Source organism: Acipenser ruthenus, chromosome 1 (genome assembly GCF_902713425.1).
Source record: "Acipenser ruthenus chromosome 1, fAciRut3.2 maternal haplotype, whole genome shotgun sequence".
Lineage (NCBI taxonomy): Eukaryota > Metazoa > Chordata > Actinopteri > Acipenseriformes > Acipenseridae > Acipenser > Acipenser ruthenus.
Window position 1 is genome coordinate 41,207,360 of NC_081189.1, and position 24,324 is coordinate 41,231,683.

Below are 24,324 nucleotides of genomic sequence, written 5' to 3' on the forward strand. Positions count from 1 at the left end.
AACAGAACTGTGTTTTATGGTTCTATGGGTCAAGTTGTTGGCCCATTTGGCTAACAAAACTTCTGTATTGTATTGTTTTGTAAAAACTACATATCTAGGAGACCATTTAAGGTAGGGACATCATATAGCAGTGTTGTAAAAACTGTAAGGTCAGTATGTTGGTGATCGTAATATTGACCTCTGACGTGTGGCTGTCAAATTGAGGCCTTTGACTTATTTACAGTTGGTACACAGCTCTGTTGCCCAATAAAATATTTTTTACTTACACATTGATACAGAGCTGTATCCTATACTGTGTCCATTTTACTTCATGACTACAAACTATTAAATCAAAGATGTCATTCCCTCCCATTTCTAGCATTTTATGCTTCTTGCTTCTCTTTCAGTTCAAAGAAGAAATTTCCAAGCGCTTCAAGACACAGATTGATCAGCTTGTGTTGATATTTGCTGGTAAAATCTTGAAAGACCAAGACTCTCTTACTCAGCATGCAATCCATGATGGGATGACTGTTCATCTGGTCATAAAAACACAAACGAGGTAAAGATAAGCAAGCCAAACATAAAAAAGCACACTCAAATAGGAACAAAAATCGATATACTGTAGGGGGAGACGGGGAAGGGAATTTAAACAGTGGCAGTGTTTACATCTGCATTTCTGTTTTTAAGGTCACAGGACCATGCTGCTCAGTCGTCCAGCAGCTCAACTAGCAGTAGTGCGGCTGCCTCCACAGAGTCCCGCAGCACATCTACATCCAGCATGCCAGCGTCCAGCAGCCCCCTAGGTCTGGGTAAGGATCTCTACTGCTCTGTACCCACCATTCAAGGCATTTGTTTGCTACTTTTATCCCCAGTAGCACTCACCGGGGAGGTGGAGGGGGAGGTCAACCAATTACCAATTTAAATATTTTCATGCTCACCTTCTTATAGGGTGTCTCTTTTAATGTTAATCCTGGCTTGTAAAAAGGTAGTCTTAAAGCATTTAGCCTTTCAGGGATGTAGTTACTCCCAACAACTGCATCAGAGTTGTTACTCCCCGTGGAAAGATGTATATCCCAGATGCCAGTGATACTGTATAGTGGAGACGCTTGTTTGTATATACTGTATGTAGGCTACTTCAGACTTCTATAGAACCGCACATCTAATTGTGATCAAACTTGGTTAAGGGCATTCTATAGTAACATTTCTTAGACGTATCAAAATCTTACAACACATACTGTGGATGTAGGTCATGGTGATCTTTTCATGATACTGATGACATTCATATTGTACAATGTCATTGTAGGGGATCTGTACACTAGTAAGATGTGATTATGCTTTTGTCATTATTGCAGGTGGCCTTGGAGGGCTGGCAAGTCTAAGCGGCCTTGGAATGAACTTGTCAAACTTCTCAGAGTTACAGACCCAGATGCAGCAGCAGCTTATGTCGAATCCTGAAATGATGGCTCAGATAATGGAAAACCCCTTTGTACAAAGCATGCTGTCCAATCCGGATCTGATGAGGCAGTTAATTATGGCAAACCCCCAGATGCAGCAATTGATTCAGCGAAATCCCGAGATTAGTCACATGCTCAATAATCCAGATATAATGAGACAAGTAAGTATAAGCACTCGCACTGCACCAGCAAATAACCGTTCTGTAGCATAGTTTTGTCAGCAAGCCAAGTACACATACGAGTCATTACTTTGTTAACGCAGTTCTAGCATCAACCAGAAATGCACTTACAGTACCAGTCATATCAGAAGAGGATTGAATTAAATAAACAAAGTGCCCCAAGTATAAAATGCAAATTGTTAAGTAAACGATAAACACCCACCCCAAATCTATCCATACATACTTGTGTGCGTACATACATAAGCCTGTGTTTATCCCATTATAAGAGTTGTCCTTGCACACAGAGGGTTTGTAACATGGCAATTCCTGTCTGTGCTATAATTTGAACTTCATCTGTTATCAGGATTTCTCTGCTAATCAAAGAGTACAGTGCTTTCAGGCAATGCCATATAGAACCGATCAATTCACTTTCAGATAGTTAAAATCAGAATCCCTTATTGTAGGCAAGCTGATTATCATGTGCAGGCCCCATGATAGCAACCATATAAAATAAATGGTTATAAAATAAATTATTCTTTTTTTTAACCATTAGTAAGCTTAGTACAGAATGCATTTTTAACGTTTTTGTATATACTGTATGTATATTGTATCCAATTAAATACACAGTTCCATTTACATTACCGGGTAGTATTTAGTAAAAGGGGAATATATTATTCTGTCTGTAGACATTGGAACTTGCCAGAAACCCAGCTATGATGCAAGAGATGATGAGAAATCAGGACAGAGCTCTGAGCAACCTTGAAAGTATTCCAGGAGGCTACAATGCATTAAGGCGGATGTATACTGATATTCAAGAGCCAATGTTAAATGCTGCTCAAGAACAGGTGAGAGGTTGACAAACCAAGCTCTTTACAATAAAAAAGCTATCAAATTATTAAAATAAATTATATACAAAATGTAAAGCTGCAAAGCTTCATACCTTGTGTTCTGTTTTAATGATCTAATAACCATGACATATCTTAAAGGAATGCATTATACAATTTAAATTTGCATATATATATATATATATATATATATATATATATATATATATGTATGTAGTGAAGAAATTAAGCTGACAAATGGTTTTTGATTCAAAAACAATTATGTACAAGAAAAGTGTACCTCCAATACAATCATATAAGCACAAGATTTAAACTGACTTTGGACAAGGCCTCGGTACAGCTCAGTGCATATGTTTGTATTAGAAAGCACGGATATCCATGGAGTCAGTTCGAAAGAGATGAAAAGACTGACGAAACTTTACAATGTTTGGCATTTATACCTTTGTAAACACTTGTTGACTCCACTCCCATTTGTCTTACTTCTGTCCAATGATAGGGGTTTCCACTCTATCATTGCACATTCCTGCTGCGGGGGAAAAGGGGGGGTTGAATACCACATTGTACCTAGCAGGGTGCATCCCTCTTGTCTTTCAGTTCCCTTCCCCCCCATCTCACACTATCTCTGCTAATATCCTGCCTTTTGGTGTTTAGCTCCAACACTTATCTGTGACTTCCAGTCGTGTTAGGCTATGCCAAACTGATAGTAGCTGGTTTTGCCGATTGGAAATGAAAGAACTTGAAACTTACACAATACTGCATATTAAAACAAGAAACAAAACACATACACACTCAATTTAAACATAATGATTAAAAACAACTCAACTATAAAAGAAAAACACACACATAATGTAAAACTTATAATTAATAACATAATACCTCATGCAGAAAGCCATCACTATATATATATAAATAAATATACACACCGAATTCTGCTGTGTTTTTTCATGATGTGCGTTTGCACTGGACACTGTACTGGATAACAGCGTTAAAGTTTAATGTTTGTTTTGTGAAAAGATTTGAAATGAAAAAACAGTGGACTTACTGCAGCAACCTTTTAATTGTATTTCATCATTCATTAAATATGTTAACTGCACTTCTTGATTGTTTAGACATGACTGTGTGCTGTGCTCTACCTTTTGAATTTTAAGCATGCGTAATTGTAAAAGTAATCTATCTACCTAATGTAAAAAAAATACTCCCGCTGCAGTAATGCTGAATCATTCCGTTGAAGTTTGGGCATGTGATTGGTTAAAACCTCATCACATGACCAAAAATAGATTCAACTATTGCCCCTGTGACGCTGCTTGCGTTCTATAGTGTTTTTTTACAAACTCCCTCAAATTACTGAGTGTCCTTCCTCTCCAGATCTTGACCTCCTGGTCAACAATTTTGTAAAAGAAAAATAATTATAAAGTATACCACAAAACAAAGATGTTGCAAACACTAAAATCGTCATAAAAACGTTGCTTTCAGTATTAGACTTGCTAAAACTCAAACAAATCAAACTTGACGTTATTTAAACATAAAAAATAAACAAAATGTTTGACCTAAAATGTAGTGTAGTTTTAGAAGAAACAAAATTAGATCATGTACAATGTAGAAGAATATATCATTAACTACAGTATGTAGTAAATGACTTCACAAGCACATTAATATATTTAAATAGAAATAAATTAGTGTAGTTACCATGGCATCAAAACCCTATAAGTATCTCCACTGTTTGTTTTCAAACACACTTTCCCTTGGCAAAGCTATGTTAAACATACTGAAATGTTGGGAAGTTGGCTGAAGTGGGATAACCCATGTTAGATATATTTTTTTTTGTTCTGTTTATTTTCTTGTGATCTATGTGTTCTCAATCGTCATCCATTACTGTTTGGCATATTCCCCCATTGGGAAAGTCTTAGAGCAAGGCTGAGTAAGGGGGAAGTTCCATAATGATACCAGTACTCAAATAAATGTCACTAGTGAAACCGTGAGTTTTTTAGGGTTGCAGAGGAAAAACAGCAAGTGACTTGTGTAAATGTTTTTTTCTTTAAGTTTGGCGGCAATCCCTTTGCTTCTTTGGTAAACAATCTAGCTGCTGGTGGCAGTCAGCCATCGCGTACAGAGAATAGAGACCCATTACCAAACCCCTGGGCACCTCCTGCAGCAAGCTCGCAGACCTCCTCCTCCGCCTCCACTACCACTGCTGCCCCCAGCCCAGGCCTGGGAGGTAAGGTGCATAAGAACTACTTCTTCATATTGACAGAACATGTCCAGTTCTCTTTTAGTACTTTGGATTATTAAGGGTCTACATGAGGGTAGCTTACATGCTGCACCTTCAACTTCAATTTTAACCCATTACCGACAGTAAGATGTCTTTATGTTTGCGGTTTTTTTAATAAAATTTTTTTATTTTTTTTTATTTTAGCAGGGATGTTTAACACACCTGGAATGCAGAGCCTTTTGCAGCAGATAACAGAAAACCCACAGCTAATGCAAAACATGTTGTCTGCCCCATACATGAGAAGCATGATGAATTCACTTAGCCACAACCCAGATCTAGCTGCACAGGTATGTGGGAGAAGTGTGTGTGTGTGTGTGTGTGTTGGGGGAGGGGGAGGTGAATTATTTTTAAAAATGTTGTAAAAATAAAATATGTAATTCTGTGTTTGTCAAGAGCTAATAGTTCTAATTTTCACTGCAGTAAATGTTTCATTCTACTGTGTTCCATGTCTTTTTCCCAGATTCCATATGTGGGGGGCGTCAGTTCTGTAATACCGTTAATATTTTGATTGTAATGTATTTTTCTTGTTACCACAACTGATTTGTTTGACAGTTGTCAGTTTTCATAATAAAATTCTGGATGAAATACTTAAAGCAAAAACTGATTCCTTTTCCACTCAACATCCGGTGTATGCTGTTTTACAGATGATGTTGAACAACCCTCTTTTTAGTGGAAATCCTCAGTTACAAGAACAGATGAGACAGCAACTACCAGTCTCCCTTCAGCAGGTAGACAAGGCAAAGATAAAACAGAAAATAAACAGAATGTGGTTGTGGCATTGTGTGGTGAACAGCTCAAACAAGAAGTACACAGGCTATTTATATACGTTCTGCTGTAAATAAAGAGGAAACTCTTTTTTGATATTGGAAATGTTGTGTTTTAAAAATCTGGATGCTTTAGCTGTGCCTAGGATATTACAGAGGATAACGTGTTCTAGTAATGCCAATGACTTCATATTGGTCTCTGCCACCAGGGCCGGCGTTAGACTCACTGGGGCCCAGAGCAGAAACTAAGGAGTGGGCCCCCACCCCGTCTCCCTTACCTGCTCACACATTGGATTTTTGCAACATTTCGGTTTTTATCAATACCATAACAGTCACATTACTACTGTGATTACTGCAACTACTGCCACCCATAATAATCATAATACAGCATAAAAATGACTTTTACGCAAAAAAAAAAATCAGAACACATTTCTTAGAGTGTGAAACATGACAAACTCACTCAAATCACCAAGAAGTGGACCTTCCTTGCTTTTGAGGAGGCACAGTCTTATTTTAGAGAAGTCCAACTTACTACAAATTTCTTGTTCAATTGAAATCTCAGCCAGACCATTCAGTCGATCTTGTGACATTGTTGAACGTAAATAGTTCTTCAGTAACTTTAAACACGAGAAGCTTCTCTCTCCAGAGGCCACGGTTACGGGTGCAGTCAAAAGGAGACGCAATGCTTAAGTTTTGGGACAGATCCAACAACGTTTCAGAGTAGATGTAGTTTAACATCTCCAGAGGCAAATTACACCCCAGTTGGCAAGGCATTTATAGCTGAGCATATCTCAGGATTCAAGTCATCAGCATCAATGTCACCCATTTCTTGAACCAAGTGCTTGCAACTTTCACTTAATGTGTTTGATTGCATCTGTAGCTTCCTCATCTCCCTGGTGCTAAAAAGAAAACCAAACAAACTGTAGAAAAAACCCAGCTGAGAAAACCTCTTGTTCAAGTTAGTTACGGCTGCATCAACTAGTGGGGGGGGGGATAGCACTGCATTCGAAATGTTAGCACTGCATTCGTTTCTTTAAGGGCTTCCACCCCTACAGTGGGGCTCTGAAGGAGTTTGCTTGCACGATTGAGCTAAAACAAAACGTCACACAGATTATGAAGGGCCCTGAAGAGATCTCTCGTGCAAGGCTCCATGCCTCTGAGGCTGTCGCATCATCTCTTTTCTGAACTGCGTGACCTACGAGTGCTTCAAGGGCACAATGCACTTCGTTTAGGTGATATTGAAGCACCTTAACACTATCCATACAAGACTCCCAGCGAGTGTCTGACAACTGTTTAACTGTAAGCTGGGTAATGTACTGTTTAAGTATGGACCAGCGCCGAGCAGAAGAACTGAAAATAACAAAAACACTTTGTAATGCCCCGAAAAATGTTAGACAGCACAGATGTGGAGAGGGGCCACGGGAAATTGCCCTGCTTGCCACCCACTAACGCCTGCCCTGTGTGCCACAACCATAAAATAAGTTGACTAAGTAAATTTCACACTGAGTGAAATGCCATCAGTAACTTCATTTAATTTAAAAAAAAAGTACCATTGTACTTCAAAATAGAGCAAAGACAGAATTGTGCAAATAAATGTAGTTGTAAAATGTCTACATTTGTTAGCAACAGTGCCATCTAGCTGTCATTGTTGGTTAATGGGGGTTTCATGGGGCTTGAGCTGGGTATGTAAGGATAGGGCAGAGGAAGCAGAAAGAGCAGTTAGTAGGACAGAGTGCCTGAAGGAACAGACTTCGGACAGAGGAGCGGGCGAAGCCCAGACTTAGTAGCGGGCCGAAGGCCTGGGCTGGAAAACTGAGGCAAGATGGAGAGAATCCCTAGCGTGGATGAAGAAAGCCAGGATCGCATTTTGATTGAAGGAATAGGATGAGTCCGGTTCTGGGCGCGGAAAGTTGAAGACGCTGACCAGGCTGTAGAATAGGAAGCTTTTGTAGGGGCGAGGGCTGCAGACATGTAATGCTGAGCAGATTGAAGGAGGTTACTGAGAGTAGGATTCAGTGGAATAGCAGCTGGTGAAACTGGGGAGTCTGGAAGGGGGTGTGGTGGGGCTAGCAGGCGGGACCTTTTTTTTTTTTTTTAAATATATCCGCAATGACATTGCTCCAGTTTTCATGTTGTCATTTGATGTTGTACGTTTATACACGTGTGCTGCTTTTTCCTTGGTCAATTTAGTTTTGTTCTTAGCTGACAGTTGCAACTTGACAGATTTAGAATGTGGAATTCCTTCCACAAGGCACCACAGCACTGTTCATAGTCTGTTACATGACCAACGAGGGGGGGGGGAGTTGAAATTGAAGAATGTCAGTTAATATAGGTACACAAAAGGTTGAGGCAGGAGGGGACTGAGAATCCCTCGGGGGTGACGACGAACTGCAGGAATGGATAGAAAGGTTGGAGTGCGAGATTTGCAGAGATAGCAAACCAGTTTAAATTTTGTAGAGCTTGTGGTGTCATGCTGCCATCTAGAGGTTGTGATTGGAATTAAAACTATTGGCTTCAGCAAAGCAGAGTAGAATATATTTGGTTATTGTGATTAAAATCCTTGTCTGTATAAAAACATTTGCTTATTCTTTTTAGTTTTGAATAATAAATATATTCGATACATGTTTTAGAACAGTTAGTGATGTATATAAATAAGTTAATGTAGGTCTACAAGAGGATCCTGCAATATTTAGATGTCACAATTCAGCGAATTGAACTCGCTCTCACGTTGTGAAAGCGCAGCAGCAGGAGCCAGAAGATTGCAGTACTGAGGCACAGGCTTGCATTGCCTGCTGAAGCTGCCTGGTCACCATTTCAACTTACCACTCCCTGTAAACACTCATGAGGGCGTTGCCGTGGTATCCATGGTCTGTGAGGCGCCGGTGGAGGAGTTTAGATATTAACAAAGACGTTTAAGCTGAAGCACGAATGCCAGCGGGAATACAGCTGATCAGGGCTTAAATAGGGAATTGGAGACTAATTAGAGATCCCCAGCTACACACCCACCAAACTGTGTTATGCTATATTTAAGTTGGATGATATGAAACAAGTTGGATTTAGCACATTAAGTAGTATAACTCTTTGTGTGGTTAGTAGTCAATAGCTGCCCATTACAATTTTAGCAACATTACCCAGTGCATTCCAGAAATACTCGCAATCAGGATTGTAATTGTTGTGGTCAGATAATTCAGCCTTCCTAATCATAATCAAAAAGACAAAAACTTGTCAACAAATCTTGTTGGATTTACTTTGGGACATGGAGCCTTCTGCAACTTATTTTTTTTTTTCAGATGCAAAATCCAGAAACCTTGTCAGCCATGTCGAATCCCAGAGCAATGCAAGCACTATTACAAATTCAGCAGGGCTTGCAGACATTGGCAGCAGAAGCACCTGGCTTCATACCAGGGTAAGATTCTTTCCATCTTTGGAAGTGGAGGGGGCAAGATGAGGATAGGTAGTATTATTCAACAAAGGGATACGATTTCAATACACTGTTAAGAAAAAAGGTGAATAAATAGAAAATATATTTAAATAACTAAAGTCTGTAAAACGGTGATCTCAAAATATAGTGTATTATATAGAGTTTGTTGAATTATTTTGTTAATATTTCTTAAGTGGTCACATAGGTAGTGTGTGTATTTTTATGTAAAACAATCTAGATATGCCTGCTAGGTTAATTTTCACTTGTGTATTGCAGAAAATTCTAAATTCTAAAATGATTGTGTGTCTTTTCCCTCAGTTTTGGGCAAGGTAATGTGGGAGGTGTTGGAGGCACAGGGAGTACCCCTTCCATAGGGTCTGATACCAGTTCTCAGGGAAGTGGAGAGACAGGGCAGCAGCAATTTGTACAGCAAATGTTACAAGCACTTGCCAGTCCAAATCCACAGGTAACAGATCTAAACCTAATCATGTTGGGCAAGACCATTCACCTTTCAGCAACCCAATTGATAACAATGCCTTTTAACTCTTTGACTTCCACTTGATTTGCACTTACTTGTTTACCACAATAACCTAAAGAACTTTACAGGAGGTAAACAAGTTATTATTTTTCTTTCTTTAAACCCAGCACGTATTTTCATAGCACACACGGAAATGCATTTGGGGCATCTTCTGGAAGTGAAATGTATCTAGGAAATATAACTAATGAGACAAACTAGGTTCAAATATTTCTCCTTAAAGTTTAAAATGTTTGGAAACAAATGTACATCTTCAACTATCCAATAAGGGTCATATACATGTATTAACAAAGTGTGTGCTTGTAGATGTATTGTACATTATTTTATGGATCTGTTAGGGCCCTTTCACACTGGGTACGCTTGTAAATATGTACACTTGTACTCAACTCTTTCCAGGGGAAATGTACTAAGATAATTTCTCTTTCACAGTGGATGTGTACGGAGTACACTTGGTAATGTACGGAGTACAAGAGTTCTGACAACACAAAAAACACTATTATTGAAGTGCCTGCTGGGAAGTCAACATGTTTACAGCCATGGGGAATAGCCTGTTTTTTGTGTGTTTTAATGCTGTGGTATTTGACACATTTTGTGGACAAAAACTTTAGCTTTTTTGTGAGTATTGTCAAACAGATTTTGTATAAGAGTGTCCATGTTTCAACAATATACAGTGCCGTGAAAAAGTATTTGCCCCCTGTCTGATTTTCTGCATTTTTGCATATTTTTGACACTGTTATCAGATCTTCAACCAAAACCTAATATTAGATAAAAGGGACCCTGAGTGAACAAATAACACAAAAATGTGATACATATTTCATTTATTTATTAATGAAAGTTATGCAACACCCAATGCCCCCGTGTGAAAAAGTAATCACCCCCTTAGACTCAATAACTGGTTACGCCACCTTTAGCAGCAATAACTGCAACCAAACGCTTCCTGTAGTTATTGATTAGTCTCTCACAGCGCCTTGGAGGAATTTTGGCCCACTCCTCCATGCAGAACTGCTTCCTCAGTGACATTTGTGGGTTTTTGAGCATGAACTGCTAGTTTCAGGTCCTGCCACAACATCTCAATGGGGTTTAGGTCTGGACTTTGAATAGGCCATTCCAAAACTTTAAATTTCTTGTTCTTCAACCATTTTGATTTAGACTTGCTTGTGTGTTTTGGATCATTGTCTTGCTGCATGACCCAGCTGTGCTTCAGCTTCAGCTCACGGATGGATGGCCTGACATTCTCCTGTAGAATTCTCTGATACAGAGCAGAATTCATGGTTCCTTCAATGATGGCAAGGTGTCCAGGTCCTGGTGCAGCAAAGCATCCCCAAACCATGACACTACCACCACCATGCTTGACCGTTGGTATGAGGTTCTTGCTGTGGAATGCAGTGTTTGGTTTTCGCCAGACATAACAGGGCCCACGTCGGCCAAAAAGATCCACTTTTGACTCATCTGTCCATAGAACATTGTTCCAGAACTCTTGAGGATCATCCAGGTGCTTTTTGGCAAACTTGAGACAAGCATTTATGTTCTTCTTAGTGAGCAATGGTTTCCGCCTTGCTACTCTGCCATGAATCCCATTTTTGCCCAGTGTCTTTCTGATGGTGGAGTCATGAACACTGACCTTAGCCGAGGCGAGAGACGCCTGCAGATCCCTGGATGTTGTTCTAGGGTTCTTTGTGACTTCCTGGATGATTTTACGCCTTGCTCTTGGAGAGATTTTGGCAGGACGGCCACTCCTGGGAAGATTCACTACTGTCCCAAACTTTCTCCATTTGGACAATATGGCTCTGACTGTGGTTTGATTGTAACCCTTTCCAGACTGATAGGCATCAACAACTTTTTTCCGGAGGTCTTCAGGAATTTCTTTTGTTCATGGCATGATGTGCATCTAGAACCTGTGTGCTGACCACTTCACTCTGATGGTAAGGGCCAAAGTTAGTCAGATTTATATTGGGCAGGGCTGGCCCAAATCAGGCCTGGTTGTTAATCAAAGTACTCAAACAGTTGACCCTAATGATCCCTTTAATTGGGTTGAGTTAACTGGGGGGGGGGGGGGCAATAACTTTTTCACACCTGAAGATTGCATGTTTGATTACCTTGCACACCAAACAAATGAAAGAAGCACCAAACTTTGGTGTCATTTTTTCTCTGACTCCCTCTATATACTACTACAGCCCACAGATAAATCTGACCAACTACAATGTGAAAAATGTGCAAAAATGCAGAAAATAAGCCAGGGGGCAAATACTTTTTCACGGCACTGTATGTATTCAAAACATTTCAGTTTTTATCATTTATTTATTTATGTATCTATTCTTACCAGAGTACTCTCTCAACTCTAAGTCTGGAATATTTACCGCTCATGGATTTGCCACTTAAGTAGCAACAGTTTCCGGGAGAATGACCCAGTTTGGTACACTTGATAGTTTGATACATTCACACTGAAGTAAAAATAAGTGAACCGTACTGAGTACGGAGACAACCGTTCCGAGAGCACCTCGCTCAGGTGGTCTCAGCACGGTTCATTTTAATCCCCGGGAACGGTGAGCTTCCACACTGAATGCAAAATGTACCAAACTGTACTCGGGTACGGAATTTCGTGGAAAATATACCCAGTGTGAAAGGGCCTTTTAGTCTCTGACAAATGACAAACAAAAAGTTGAGTGAAATCAGAGCCTATACTTTAGGCAGTAAATAGATTTTTTTTTCTTCCATCTAACAGATGCAGAGCCCTGAAGTGAGATTTCAGCAGCAACTAGAACAGCTCAGTGCAATGGGATTTCTTAACCGTGAAGCCAATCTGCAAGCTCTAATAGCAACAGGAGGCGATGTCAACGCAGCCATTGAGAGGCTACTGGGCTCCCAACCATCATAGCATTATTTGTGAAAGCTCCTAATAAAAAATGTAATTTTATTTTTTTATATAATCGTTCACATTTTTGCTTTTTCATTTTGAGACTTGGATTTGGAAATGTGAAGTGTCGTAATATGAGCAGTGGGAATCCATGCTTTCAAACTGTTACATGCATCCAAAACAAAAAATGAAGAATATCTTAAACACATTAATTGTGTAATTCATGCTCTGCTTTTACAGTTGTTATCCGCTGACATTTGATCTAAAACAGCCCTGTTCATGTGTGCTTTTTTAAATAGTCTGCAGTAGTAATTTATATTCAGTACAAAGTATACAAAAAAGCAAAACTAAAATTGTTCAGCTGTGCAATTTGTGTAGTAATTTTATATTTAGTACAAAGTATACAAAAAAAGCAAAACTAAAATTGTTCAGCTCTGCAATTTGTGGTATATTGCTTGTTATTTTTGCTACGATAGCCTTAAACCTTAATTGTCATAAATATTTGCCTGATAAATGTCTAGAACAGTGTTTCTGGAAAAAAATAATAATAAAATTCACCAATCCAAATAAAAACCACATCAACTGTTGACTTGTAAATGTTTAATTTTCCCAAACGATATATCAGCTATCTTTGAAGTGGCAAAGTATTTTGAAAAATCTTGTTAGAAATACACCTGTACAGAAAATTGAAATAGTTATTGTCCTATAAAATATACAGTAATTGATTATCCTTGATTGTAAATGGTAAATCCTTTTGTAACATCAAAGAGCACTGTATGCCCAAATTGTGTGTGTGTGTGTGCTTTCAATGCTTAGTGCTGCTTGGCTCCTGCCAGTATATTCATGAAATGCATTGGGATTTGTAATGGAAGATGTTCAAAACAAGTGTCACTTCTGATATTAATCACATTGCTTTTAACTGACTTGTAAAAAATATACGGTATAGCTTTTGTTTTTGTCAATAGTTCATTTCTCTTGTGCACAGATAATTAAACAAAAAATCAATTAAGCATCCTTGGTATGTTTCATTTTTATAAGTTTGCAATGTTTTTCCATTAATTATCCCAGTGATGGGTGCTTGTATGAGTTTGCAAATCTAGCAGCCAATAAAAGTAAAAAATCTTAAACCATTTCAGGTTTGACTTAAGTTGGCTGCAGTATCGGGTCATGTGACTTTTTGGTTTCCGGTTGATAAAAACTTGATAAAGCTTCAAAATACTGGCTTCATACTTTGTACACAACTGTACTCTTGGATTCTCCTGGTCAATTTTCAACTAAGGTTATCTTTTAGGTTTTTGTTGTAAAGACATTACATTTTGAGTTCTTGTATTACAGCTTTGTCTTAGATTTTCTTTCTTAATGCAAGTTCCATATCAATGATAAAGGCCACATGCTTTGACATAGTGTCTTTACAGTTGGTAATCTGGTGCATTCTATGATTCTCTTAATTTTCCGTTCTATTACATGTGGTGTCCTGTGGAAATTAACCCTTTCACTGCCACATTGTTTTAACTTCTTGGCATATCAATGAGACTTTTTCACAGATCCGTTTTACTTCATGTTTACAAACCATGTGATCTTGTATAACATTCCCATTACATTATACCCACAGTATGCTTTGTTTTTGTTCACAGTTCTAGTTTACAGTTAAAAAAAATGCATTTAGCCTGGTCCTCAAGAAATATCTGCAGAGTAAACTGAAAAAGTTTTCCAGTCACTGATGATATTGAAATGACCATCATCTTACCTGACATCTAAAGGTGTACATGTGCTTTTTAATCTCATATGTTTCATAATAGGAGAAAGACACTTGGGGTTACTTTAACAAGAAATGCATTGCATATCATCAGTTACAGCAGATTTTTCAACCGGTGGTATGAGTACGACTCAGAAATACAAAAATAAAAATGAAAGTAAAAGAAAATAATGATCTTGAATTGATTTTTTAAATTGTATTATATTAGTAAACCATTGTCCTAAACCAGCAGTTTGCCAGACCAAACTGTTGTGATATAAATTATATGTAAAATAAATGGGGGGAAACAATTTTAATTTGTTATCAGATTATTCTGCCTTTTATGCAACTGTGGCGCCACAATTCTTGTAGGAGCTTGTAACAGGTCGATGTCTGTGCTGGCTATCTGACGCATGCATGATGCTGCAGGAGGAGGTAGGAGCCCCGTAGGATCTGCTTGTCAACCATGGCATTGACAGAGAGGTTGGGTGAGGGTGTGTTGTCTCTTTCTCTATCCCATCGCTCTTGCCCTTCTAGGAAATATGACCGCAGGAGCTGATTATGAAAACCTGGAATACATAACCTAAACACAGATCGACAGTGTCTGGAATGGGAAAAGGACAGACAAGCCCCGCTGCAGAAGGCAGCTGCTGCATTTGATTTAATTACGTACCCCAGAAGGCGGGGCAGCCCTGTAAAAGTGATAGGATAGCAAAGCATAGCTGAAGAACGGAGCCGCTTCGGATAGCGACGGTTGTGGTAAGCTGCAGGAATCAGCAACTTTTATTTGTAGTTTGTTAAGTGTTTTATTTTCCTGTTTTCTTTCTCTGTCTGTTTTGATTATTATTTCGGCACCTGCGTGTGCCAAGAGTGGACTGCAACTCTTTACCATTATTGGTATTGGATTTACCTGTGTAACCATGCCTCCCTGTGGCGGAAATAAATCTGTGCACCCAAGCAGTGTTTCAAACGCCGACCTTCTGTCTCCTGTGTCAGTGAACTTAACACACCCTCCCACAAAGCTTTTTAAAAGTACCCAGATTTTACAAGAGAAGATACGCTTTTGTAAGAGGTTTCAAAACAAAAACACCAGTAAGGCGTTTTGAACCATCCTGAGTTTTACTTTGTCTGTGACTATTGTTGCCAATACTATACAGGAAAGAGCTCTAAATGCTATCAACTTATTTCATACACAGACTGGCCAAACAATTACAGGATGGACGTAATAGTGGGTAGGACCATATTGCTCCTTGTGCACTTTTCCAAGTGGAAACAAGTGTGTACTGTCCAGTGTTGAAGGTCACTGTAGCAGTCTGCTGCTTATCATAATACACTTTATGTCTGCAGACTGGGCCTGTCATGACCCACTGGAGTTGTGCACTCCTGTGGAGGTTTTCTGCAAACAGGAACACATGGGGGACTATCTTAGTTAGGCACATTGGTCAATTAAATCATTATGCATGCCTGACGTCACAGATAATGTTATTGATGAATAACTATTCAACTGTCTTACAGTTTGAATAGGTCACTTGAACACATACATGTGTATACATGTATGCAGACTAGGAGATTTGTTTTCATATTTTCTTACAATCACATTTTTGTCCAGTCAAACTGTGTGTTAAGTTGGTAGTTTTTAAATTTGAAAATCTGTTTTCTCAAAATTTCTCAATGGTAAAACCTAATCTCACACAACATTTTCTTGTTTTCTCTCAATAATGAGTGACAACTAAAAAACCTTAGTATTATACATTTTTAGGATCCAGTAAATTTGTGTGGCAGTTTAACATCAGGGCAGCAGTGTGGAGTAGTGGTTAGGGCTCTGGACTCTTGACCGGAGGGTCGTGGGTTCGCTGCTGCTGTACCCTTGAGCAAGGTACTTTACCTAGATTGCTCCAGTAAAAACCCAACTGTATAAATGGGTAATTGTATGTAAAAAATAATGTGATATGTTGTAACAATTGTAAGTCGCCCTGGATAAGGGCGTCTGCCAAGAAATAAATAATAATAATAACATCCCAACAATTTCCAAACATTATCTGACCAAAAGCATCCTGTCCTGCTAGTTACTGTACTGCATATTAGCATTATGAAACAAAAAGTATCCTCTGTGTATTTCAGGAGGGCCCAATGGAGGAAAACTTGAGATCAATGCCTATTTTACAAAGTTGATATAGAAAAGCAATTCATTGTGGCATAACTATGCCACAAGATGGCAGTCAAACCAACACAATTGAACCAGCAGTAATCACAAAAGTCACTTGACAAGTTATATGTAACTTCTTGTTTATCTATTAATAAATATGTTCATCCCATTTATCCAGTGACATTAGAACTTCCCTGTATTATTTATATTGTCTAACGTGTACCCCATTTCACTGACAAACCTGAGACTCAGTAAATGCTTCATAAAGAAAAAAAAAGTAATGTAGTGCTCAATATTAGTAAGGCAGCGACAAACAGTAATTTGGGTCTATCCATAAAGTATGTGTTGTAAAAGCCATACATGTTTTTATTAATGTCTTGTTCACATGGATTCCCAAAAACCAAAAATCAGTATGTATTCCTACCAAACCAACAGAGTGCCCACATTTTCACTCTAACAAGAATTTGAAATTGTGACACTATTTTTGTAGTGTTAAGATGAGCAACGTATGTAGGTACAGTACCAGAATATAATTGCATACAAGTTGTTCACATCTTTAGCCAGCAGAGGAGAGATACATTCAATGTTCAAAAATAAACTTCATAACTGAGATTAAATGTTGTAGTCACTCCATGTCACTCAGTATTTCATAGAATAATTTGTAGGCGTGTGGTGTGTGAGCAGGCATGACTATTGTCCTCTCAGTGCAGTCAACTCGAACAGTTTCCACGGTTACAAAGAGCATTCTCAACCTCAGCCACAATTTTGGGTGTGCTTTTTGTTATTTCCAGTAATGAAATTCTCTGGTTCAGCTGGTGGCTCCAGTACATCAGACTGGGACTGTATTAAATTTTCTGCCATGTAATGCCCTTTCCGTGCTGCAAGCCGCTTAGTGATGAGCTCTATGGTCCAATGCAGGTACACAAACAGCATGTCTTTACTTGGAATCAATAACGGAATCTAGAATCTCAGACCCCATCGCCATTACCTGCCTGTATAGTTTTTTCAAGCCAGAGCAGGCTAGGATTACATTTCTTCCCTGCACATACATTTTAGAACACAGCTGATGACTAATTGAGTGACAGTTCAATATCTCTAGTGTTCAATAATAATGGTAATAAGAAGCAATTAAAGAGCAAATAATTATCTTGGTCTCAAGAACTATCAGCAAAGAGACCAGCTCTATCTGAAAAGCTTTTCAGTTACCTACCAGATCAGAGAGACTTGGCTGCATTCACAATGGGTCAGTTTCAAACTGACTTGGTCTGGTTTTGTTTAGCTTGAAACAATCTATAATGTGCTTCCTGTTCACACTTATCTGCTAACAAAGGGACCGAGTTTGTTTGGATGTGAACTAAAGTTCGTTTTTTTGGTCCTTTTCCATTTTTTTTCAGGACCGAGTCTGTTTGTGTTCACAATGCAGTTTTCAAGTGAACTCGGTTCATTTACAGTGCCTATAGAAAGTCTACACCCACTTGAACTTTTTTCACATTTTGTTGTGTTAGTGCCTCAGAGTTTCATGCAATTAAATGAGGATTTTTTCCACTTATCTACACACCATACTCCACACTGTTAAGGGGAAAAAAGGTTTTATTGAGAAAAAAATTATATATTAAAAATACAAAACTGAAAAATCATAATTGGATAAGTCTCCACCCCCCTGAGTTAATACTTGGTGGAAGCACCTTTGGCAGCAATTACAGTTGTGAGTCTGTTGGGATAAGTCTCTACCAACTTTGCACACCTAGATTTGGCAATATTTGACCATTCTTCTTTACAAAACTGTTCAAGCTCTGTCAAGTTCCTTGGGGAGCATTGCTGGACAGCAATCTTCAAGTCATGCCACAAATTTTCGATTGGATTTAGGTCGGGGCTCTGACTGGGCCACTCAAGGACATTTACCTTTTTGTTCCTTATCCACTCCAGTGTAACTTTGGCTGTGTGCTTTGACTTCTCTGTACTTTGCTCCAAACATTTTCCTTTCTATCCTGACAAGTACCCCAGTCCCTGCCGATGAGAAACATCCCCATAACATGATGCTGCCACCACCATGCTTCACAGTAGGGATGGTGTTCTTTGGGTGATGCACTGTGTTGGGTTTGCGCCAAACATAACACTTTGCATTTAGGCCAAAAAGTTCAATTTTAGTTTCGTCAGACCAAAAAAATCTCCTGAGTGTTTTTTTTTGCATACTATAAACGGGAGTCAAGGTGGGCTTTCTTCAGTAATGGCTTCCTTCTTGCCACCCTACCATACAGGCCAGATTTGTTGAGTGCTTGGGATATTGTTGTCACATGCACACTTTGACCAGTCTTGGCCATAAAAGCCTGTAGCTCTTGCAAAGTTGCCATTGGCCTCTTGGTAGCCTCTCTGATCAGTCTCCTTCTTGCTCAGTCATCCAGTTTGGAGGGATGGCCTGATCTAGGCAGGGTCTTGGTGGCGCCATACACCTTCCACTTCTTAATAAACATCCTGACCATGCTCCAAGGGATATTCAAGGCCTTTGATATTTTTTTTATACCCATCCCCTGATCTGTGCCTTTCAACAGCTTTGTCTCGGAGTTCTTTTGAAAGCGCCTTGGTGCTCATGGTCGAGTCTTTGTTTTGAAATGCACTACCCAGCAGAGGGAACCTATAGGAACTGCTGAATTTATCCTGAAATCATGTGAATCACTACAGTTTAACACAGGTAGAGGCCACTTAACTTGGTGTGTGATTTTGAAGGCGATTGGTTACACCTGAGCTAATTTAGGATTGCTATTACAAGGGGGGTGGACACTTATCCAACCAAGCTATTTCAGTTTTTATTTTTAATTAATTTTCTACAAATTTCTAGAATATTTTTTTCACTTGGAAGTTGTGGGGTAGGATGTGTAGATAAATGAAAAAAAAACTATTTTAATGCATTTTAATTCCAGGCTATAAGGCAACAAAAGGTGAAAATTTTGAAAGGAGGTGTTGGTATTTTTAAAGCATGACTTAAAACGTTCCTTTTAAAACTGGAATTTGTATCTATTTAAATTGTAACACATTATTTAAATTACTTTTTAATTCTGACTGTTGTACGTGTTTGTTGTGATATTACTTGTGAAGCGCTTTGAGATGTACCACATGAAAAGCGCTATATAAAATACAATTATTATTACATTGTTATAATTATATGTGTGTTAACCTCTACACATATTTAAATTAACTAGAATGTTCTTCTGTACGTTTCTTGAAGATTGCCTTGTATATTTCATTGAACTGTTTTCTTTGTATTCCCAGGCATCTTGGTAACAGAGCATGTAAGTGTTTTTGTGCAATTTAATAATACAGGGTGATTAGAAAGGAGCGTTGATGTGGTAAACTTACTTTCTAATCACCCTGTATATTGATTTTATGCTTTTGTTTTTAAGAGTGTTTCTAAATAAAATGAATACTGATATTATTAGGTCCTACAATATGATATGGACTTCCCTAGGTTTTTACATTGAAGTGGCAAGTCTGGCAGACTGAGCCTCTCTGGAACTTACTTCAAATATATACATATATATATATATATATATATATATATATATATATATATATATATATATATATATATCTTTATATATCTTTATTTTTTATATAGTGCCTTTCATAGTGAACCACCATCATAAAGCGCTTTACAGAGGTAGGCTGTGAACTGTTCATTATATGCAGAGTTACTTACAATAGGACATTGATTTAACATCTCATCTGCAGGGTGGAGCACAAGGAGGTTAAGTGACTTGCACAGGTTCACACAGTGAGTCAGTCAGTGGAAGGAGGTGGGATTTGAACCAGTGACCATCAGTGGCAGAGGTGGGATGATGTATTAATTTGAGGGCTATACTGGACCTGGGGCTCATAGACTCTATAGACTTACCATAATCCACCCAGGTGTCCTGAAGTGAAATGGCAAGAATTGAAAACAGTAGGACTCTAGCCCAGACATGGGGCCATCTGAGGACATTAATGACACTACTTACCCAATGAGGCGTTTGGGGTATATAGGCGGTTGTAGTGGTGGGTGGTTGATATCCAGAACACAAGTGTGTTTCTGGGCTGTAATTTATCGCTGGCACTGACTGCAGCCTGAACCAAAGAAAATGAATGTTATACTTGGTTGAAGGAATGCTTTGTTAGAAAAACTTATGTCAGGAGTAGGTTGGTCCACAGGAAATGAAAACAGGTGCAAGTAGGGATATAAGGAAAACGGGGGTACTGCTGGATTGTGCTAAGATGTGTCAACTGAGGGGGTTTCATCAGCTAATTATAATAATATACCAAGAGACCTCCTCCTGGTGGCTCGCGTATGCAGCTCACAGCTCACCTATATATATATTATATTGTGAAAAGTGTTGAATTTAAATCAAGGGAAGTAATGTTAAAACTTTACAATGCATTAGTAAGATCTCACCTAGAATATTGTGATCAGTTCTGGTCACCTCGTTACAAAAAGGATATTGCTGCTCTAGAAAGAGTGCAAAGAAGAGCAACCAGAATGTTAAATGTTAAAAGGCATGTCGTATGCAGACAGGCTAAAAGAATTGAATCTAGTCAGTCTTGAACAAAGAAGACTACGCGGTGATCTTATTCAAGCATTCAAAATCCTAAAGGTATTGACAATGTCGACCCAGGGGACTCTTTCAACCTGAAAAAAGAAACAAGGACCAGGGGTCACAAATGGAGATTAGATAAAGGGGCATTCAGAACAGAAAATAGGAGGCACTTTTTTACACAGAGAATTGTGAGGGTCTGGAACCAACTCCCCAGTAATGTTGTTGAAGCTGACACCCTGGGATCCTTCAAGAAGCTGCTTGATGAGATTCTGGGATCAATAAGCTACTAACAACCAAACGAGCAAAATGCGCTGAATGGCCTCCTCTCGTTTGTAAACGTTCTTATGTTCTTATGTTTTTACTAGACGTGAATACACCAACCTGCCCACTTTTACAGACAGTTTGACTGCCCCTGGTATGCAGGCGATGCATAAAAATGCTGTAGAGAACACAAAGCAATTGACTTGTCTGCTGTTAAAGAATGTTGATGTTAGTGTTGGTGGTGTGATTATTTGACCAGAGTTAAAATGCTACTTCCAATATGCTTGAAGAATATTTCCTTGAACACAAAGTTTTCTTGTGACCATCATTATCCTTTAACTCTTGCGATATAGGGCTTTGAAAAGGGTGTAGTACCAACTGACAGATTCAAAGCTGACCAGTTTAAAACAATGATTAGTGGGTATTCTTCTAATTCCTTAAGGTGTGGACATTTGCAACACAATCTGCTTTCTTGAATGGTCCATTGAGACTGGCCCTCATGAAAGATCAGTAATTTATGCAGTCTTTGTTGGAAGCACCCACCAGCAATGTGCCTAATATTATCACAGCCCTATCAAAGTCTGCCTTATCTGCTTTTTGCCCACCTCAACTGACACTGACTGACAACAGGGATATGCAGCTTTTCCACATTTCAGGACACTAACAAATCCATTTATACAGAATTAATTGCTACAGGATGCAATTATTATCCAACCATTCATGGCATGATACAGTACTGTGCAAAGGTTTTAGGCAGGTGTGAAAAAATGCTGTAAAGTAAGAATGCTTTCAAAAACTAGACATGTTAATAGTTTATATTTATGCTGTTTTGAAGGCAAAGGGTGGTCACACCAAATATGGATTTGATTTAGATTTTTCTTCTGTTCACTCACTTTGCATTTAGTTAATTGATAAATATAATCTATTAACATGTCTATTTTTGAAAGCATTCTTACTTTACAGCATTTTTTCACACCTGCCTAAAACTTTTGCACAGTACTATATATATATATATATATATATATATATATATATATATATATATATATATATATATATATATATATATATATATATCAAGGCTGTAGCCACCTATGAAGACCCGAGGCACGGGCCTCGGTTAAAATCATAGTAATAATTATTTATTTAGGCACTTTTACATGTTGCTTTGCTGAAAAATAAAATGCATTTCATCCCTCGTTGTGTGCTTACATTAATTCCCAAGTCCGGCTGATATCTAGCCTCTGTGCTCTTCAAAATATTTACTGTCTATTTACTTATGTCAAGTGATTGATGTGTTCAGTAGGCTACTGTCAGAATTTCTTTTTTTTTTTTTCCTGACGAATGTATCTGCCTTTAATTTGTTTTTATTTTACAGACTTTTATTAACAAGTGAAACGAGCCGATTAACTAAGATTTCTACTCCAGCGAATACCGTGCAGAATGAAGTCGGTGAATAAAATGAATTGCTCTCCATTTTATGTAGTGCTCTTACAATGCAAACACATAATTAATCACCGCAATCATTATTAATTTTATTTCATGAGTTTAGCCAGGGTGAAGTCTTTGTTTTACGAAACGGTTAGTGCTGTTGCTACAACCTCCAAGGGTAAAGCGATTATCATCACTGTGATTTTAGGAATGTATAGGTTAAAAAAAAAAATAGTTGCGCTTATTTTGTCATTATCATTTTTCCATGATTAACTTATTAAACTGTGTTGGTTTAATGCCGCTAATTACAACGAGCGCTCGGAAATAAAACCTGAACACAATCCCCAAGTATCCATCACGATCGACAGTGCCAGTGCATGACTGACACTGGTAGCTGAGCTGAGGGTTGTGTTAAGTTCATAGGGCTGCGGTTTGCAAGGAGCCTCGCAGCTGGCCAATCACATTAATAGAAGTAAAATGCATATTCATGAGTATTTTATTTATTTATTTCTTAGCAGAAGTATGTCAGAACACAGCCAAACAGACTATCAGTTCGACTGGTCAGCCGGTTTATTTAAATAAACAACATATAATAATGCCCTCATATCTTTTTTCTTCAGTTAGAAAAACTTTGAGGGGGAGGGGGGTTGCATGGGCAGGTGCCTGTTTGTTTTGTTTTGTTTTTTTCGTGGCTGGCTACGCCCTGTGTGTGTGTGTGTGTGTGTGTGTGTATATATATATATATATATATATATATATATATATATATATATATATATATATATATATATATATATATATATACAATAGAAACGAAATATCCATGTTTTTCCCCAAAATGTGATCTCCTGGTTAAACTATTTTACTTAATAGCATTTATTTGACTAAGGCCAGTTTACTGTGCAGCAGTTAAGTCTTTTCAGGTTTACAAATTAACACATTCTTTCTACAATACATTGTATTAGACTTAATATGAATCAAATATGTTGTATTCTCTATCCAGCATGTCTAAAGTAACAATTTCGGGTCGATATAAAAATGTTATTCCTCATTCATACAGTTCGCACGTACTGTACGAGTTAAAACAGCCATGTGTTTCCCGTAGAACAGTGTGAATGGAGAGAGAGCCCAGAGTAGCTTCCTCGCTTGGGTTGGGAGAGAAAGCAGCTGACAGACCCACAGCGTCAGAATGCTTGCCTAGCCTAGATGTACTAGAGCTGCAGACGGTACTTCCTTTTGCTTGTACATGCGAGTGTTGAACGTTCTAATATTTCTACAAATATTTTACACCGCCTTTCCACGTTTTACGTTTCCTTTAGAAAAGGGGGATTGTTTTGACATGTAGAATTACGAAAAGAAGAAGAGGAGAATGAAAATGCTCCGATTTCGCAGTTCAAGTAATAAATCCTTAAACCAGGAGATTAAATGTAGCATCCGACTGCTGGATGACTCGGAGATCTCATGCACCATACAGGTATGTGGGATACAGTCATTATCTGTTATTTTCCATTTTTGGACAAAAACATATATTGTTAATTACAGGGAGTTATTATAATGAACGTGACTTCACGGTCCACGCTTCACTGGATACTAAGGTATGGCAACTGCTTTGTGTGAAATGTTAGGAGACCTGCTTGTTTACCTAACGATCCTAAACAGTTTTGGCTAGTATCAACAGATATGATGATCAAACGAAGATGTACAGGGAAGTTTTTGAAACACAATTTCACTGGCAATTATGCGTTCTAAATATATTTAACATGAATATATTTTCAAAATATGTGTAAATACTGGGGTTTATTGTTGCAGGCTATATTTTAGGTTTGTTTTTTGTAACCAATAAGCAGTGTTACGTGACAAGCACATCAAAACGGCTATCGCTAGTAAAATAATAATAATAATAATAA

The 24,324-nt window shown here is 38.3% G+C and overlaps 2 protein-coding genes across 6 annotated transcripts in view; both read left to right on the forward strand.

Moving 5' to 3' along the window:
- Window positions 1-13,289, forward strand: part of LOC117421135 (ubiquilin-1-like) — a 15,916-nt gene extending 2,627 nt beyond the window's left edge. Inside the window, exons 3-12 of one of the 4 annotated variants that reach the window (XM_034035110.3) lie at window positions 387-538; window positions 667-788; window positions 1,332-1,594; window positions 2,278-2,436; window positions 4,477-4,651; window positions 4,850-4,992; window positions 5,350-5,433; window positions 8,760-8,875; window positions 9,209-9,356; window positions 12,148-13,289. In XM_034035110.3, the coding sequence (XP_033891001.2) occupies window positions 387-538; window positions 667-788; window positions 1,332-1,594; window positions 2,278-2,436; window positions 4,477-4,651; window positions 4,850-4,992; window positions 5,350-5,433; window positions 8,760-8,875; window positions 9,209-9,356; window positions 12,148-12,300 (1,515 nt within the window). In that variant the 3' untranslated portion in view covers window positions 12,301-13,289. The remainder of the gene's footprint in view (window positions 1-386; window positions 539-666; window positions 789-1,331; window positions 1,595-2,277; window positions 2,437-4,476; window positions 4,652-4,849; window positions 4,993-5,349; window positions 5,434-8,759; window positions 8,876-9,208; window positions 9,357-12,147) is intronic. The other 3 variants (XM_034035112.3, XM_059025322.1, XM_034035113.3) reach the window with 3 other exon arrangements.
- A 10,324-nt stretch (window positions 13,290-23,613) lies between these two features.
- The window catches only part of LOC117420904 (FERM domain-containing protein 3), a 126,785-nt gene continuing 126,074 nt past the window's right edge, over window positions 23,614-24,324 (forward strand). For both annotated transcript variants that reach the window (XM_034034646.3, XM_034034647.3), the window contains exon 1: window positions 23,614-23,891. In XM_034034646.3, coding sequence (XP_033890537.3) covers window positions 23,787-23,891 — 105 coding nt within the window. In that variant the 5' untranslated portion in view covers window positions 23,614-23,786. The remainder of the gene's footprint in view (window positions 23,892-24,324) is intronic.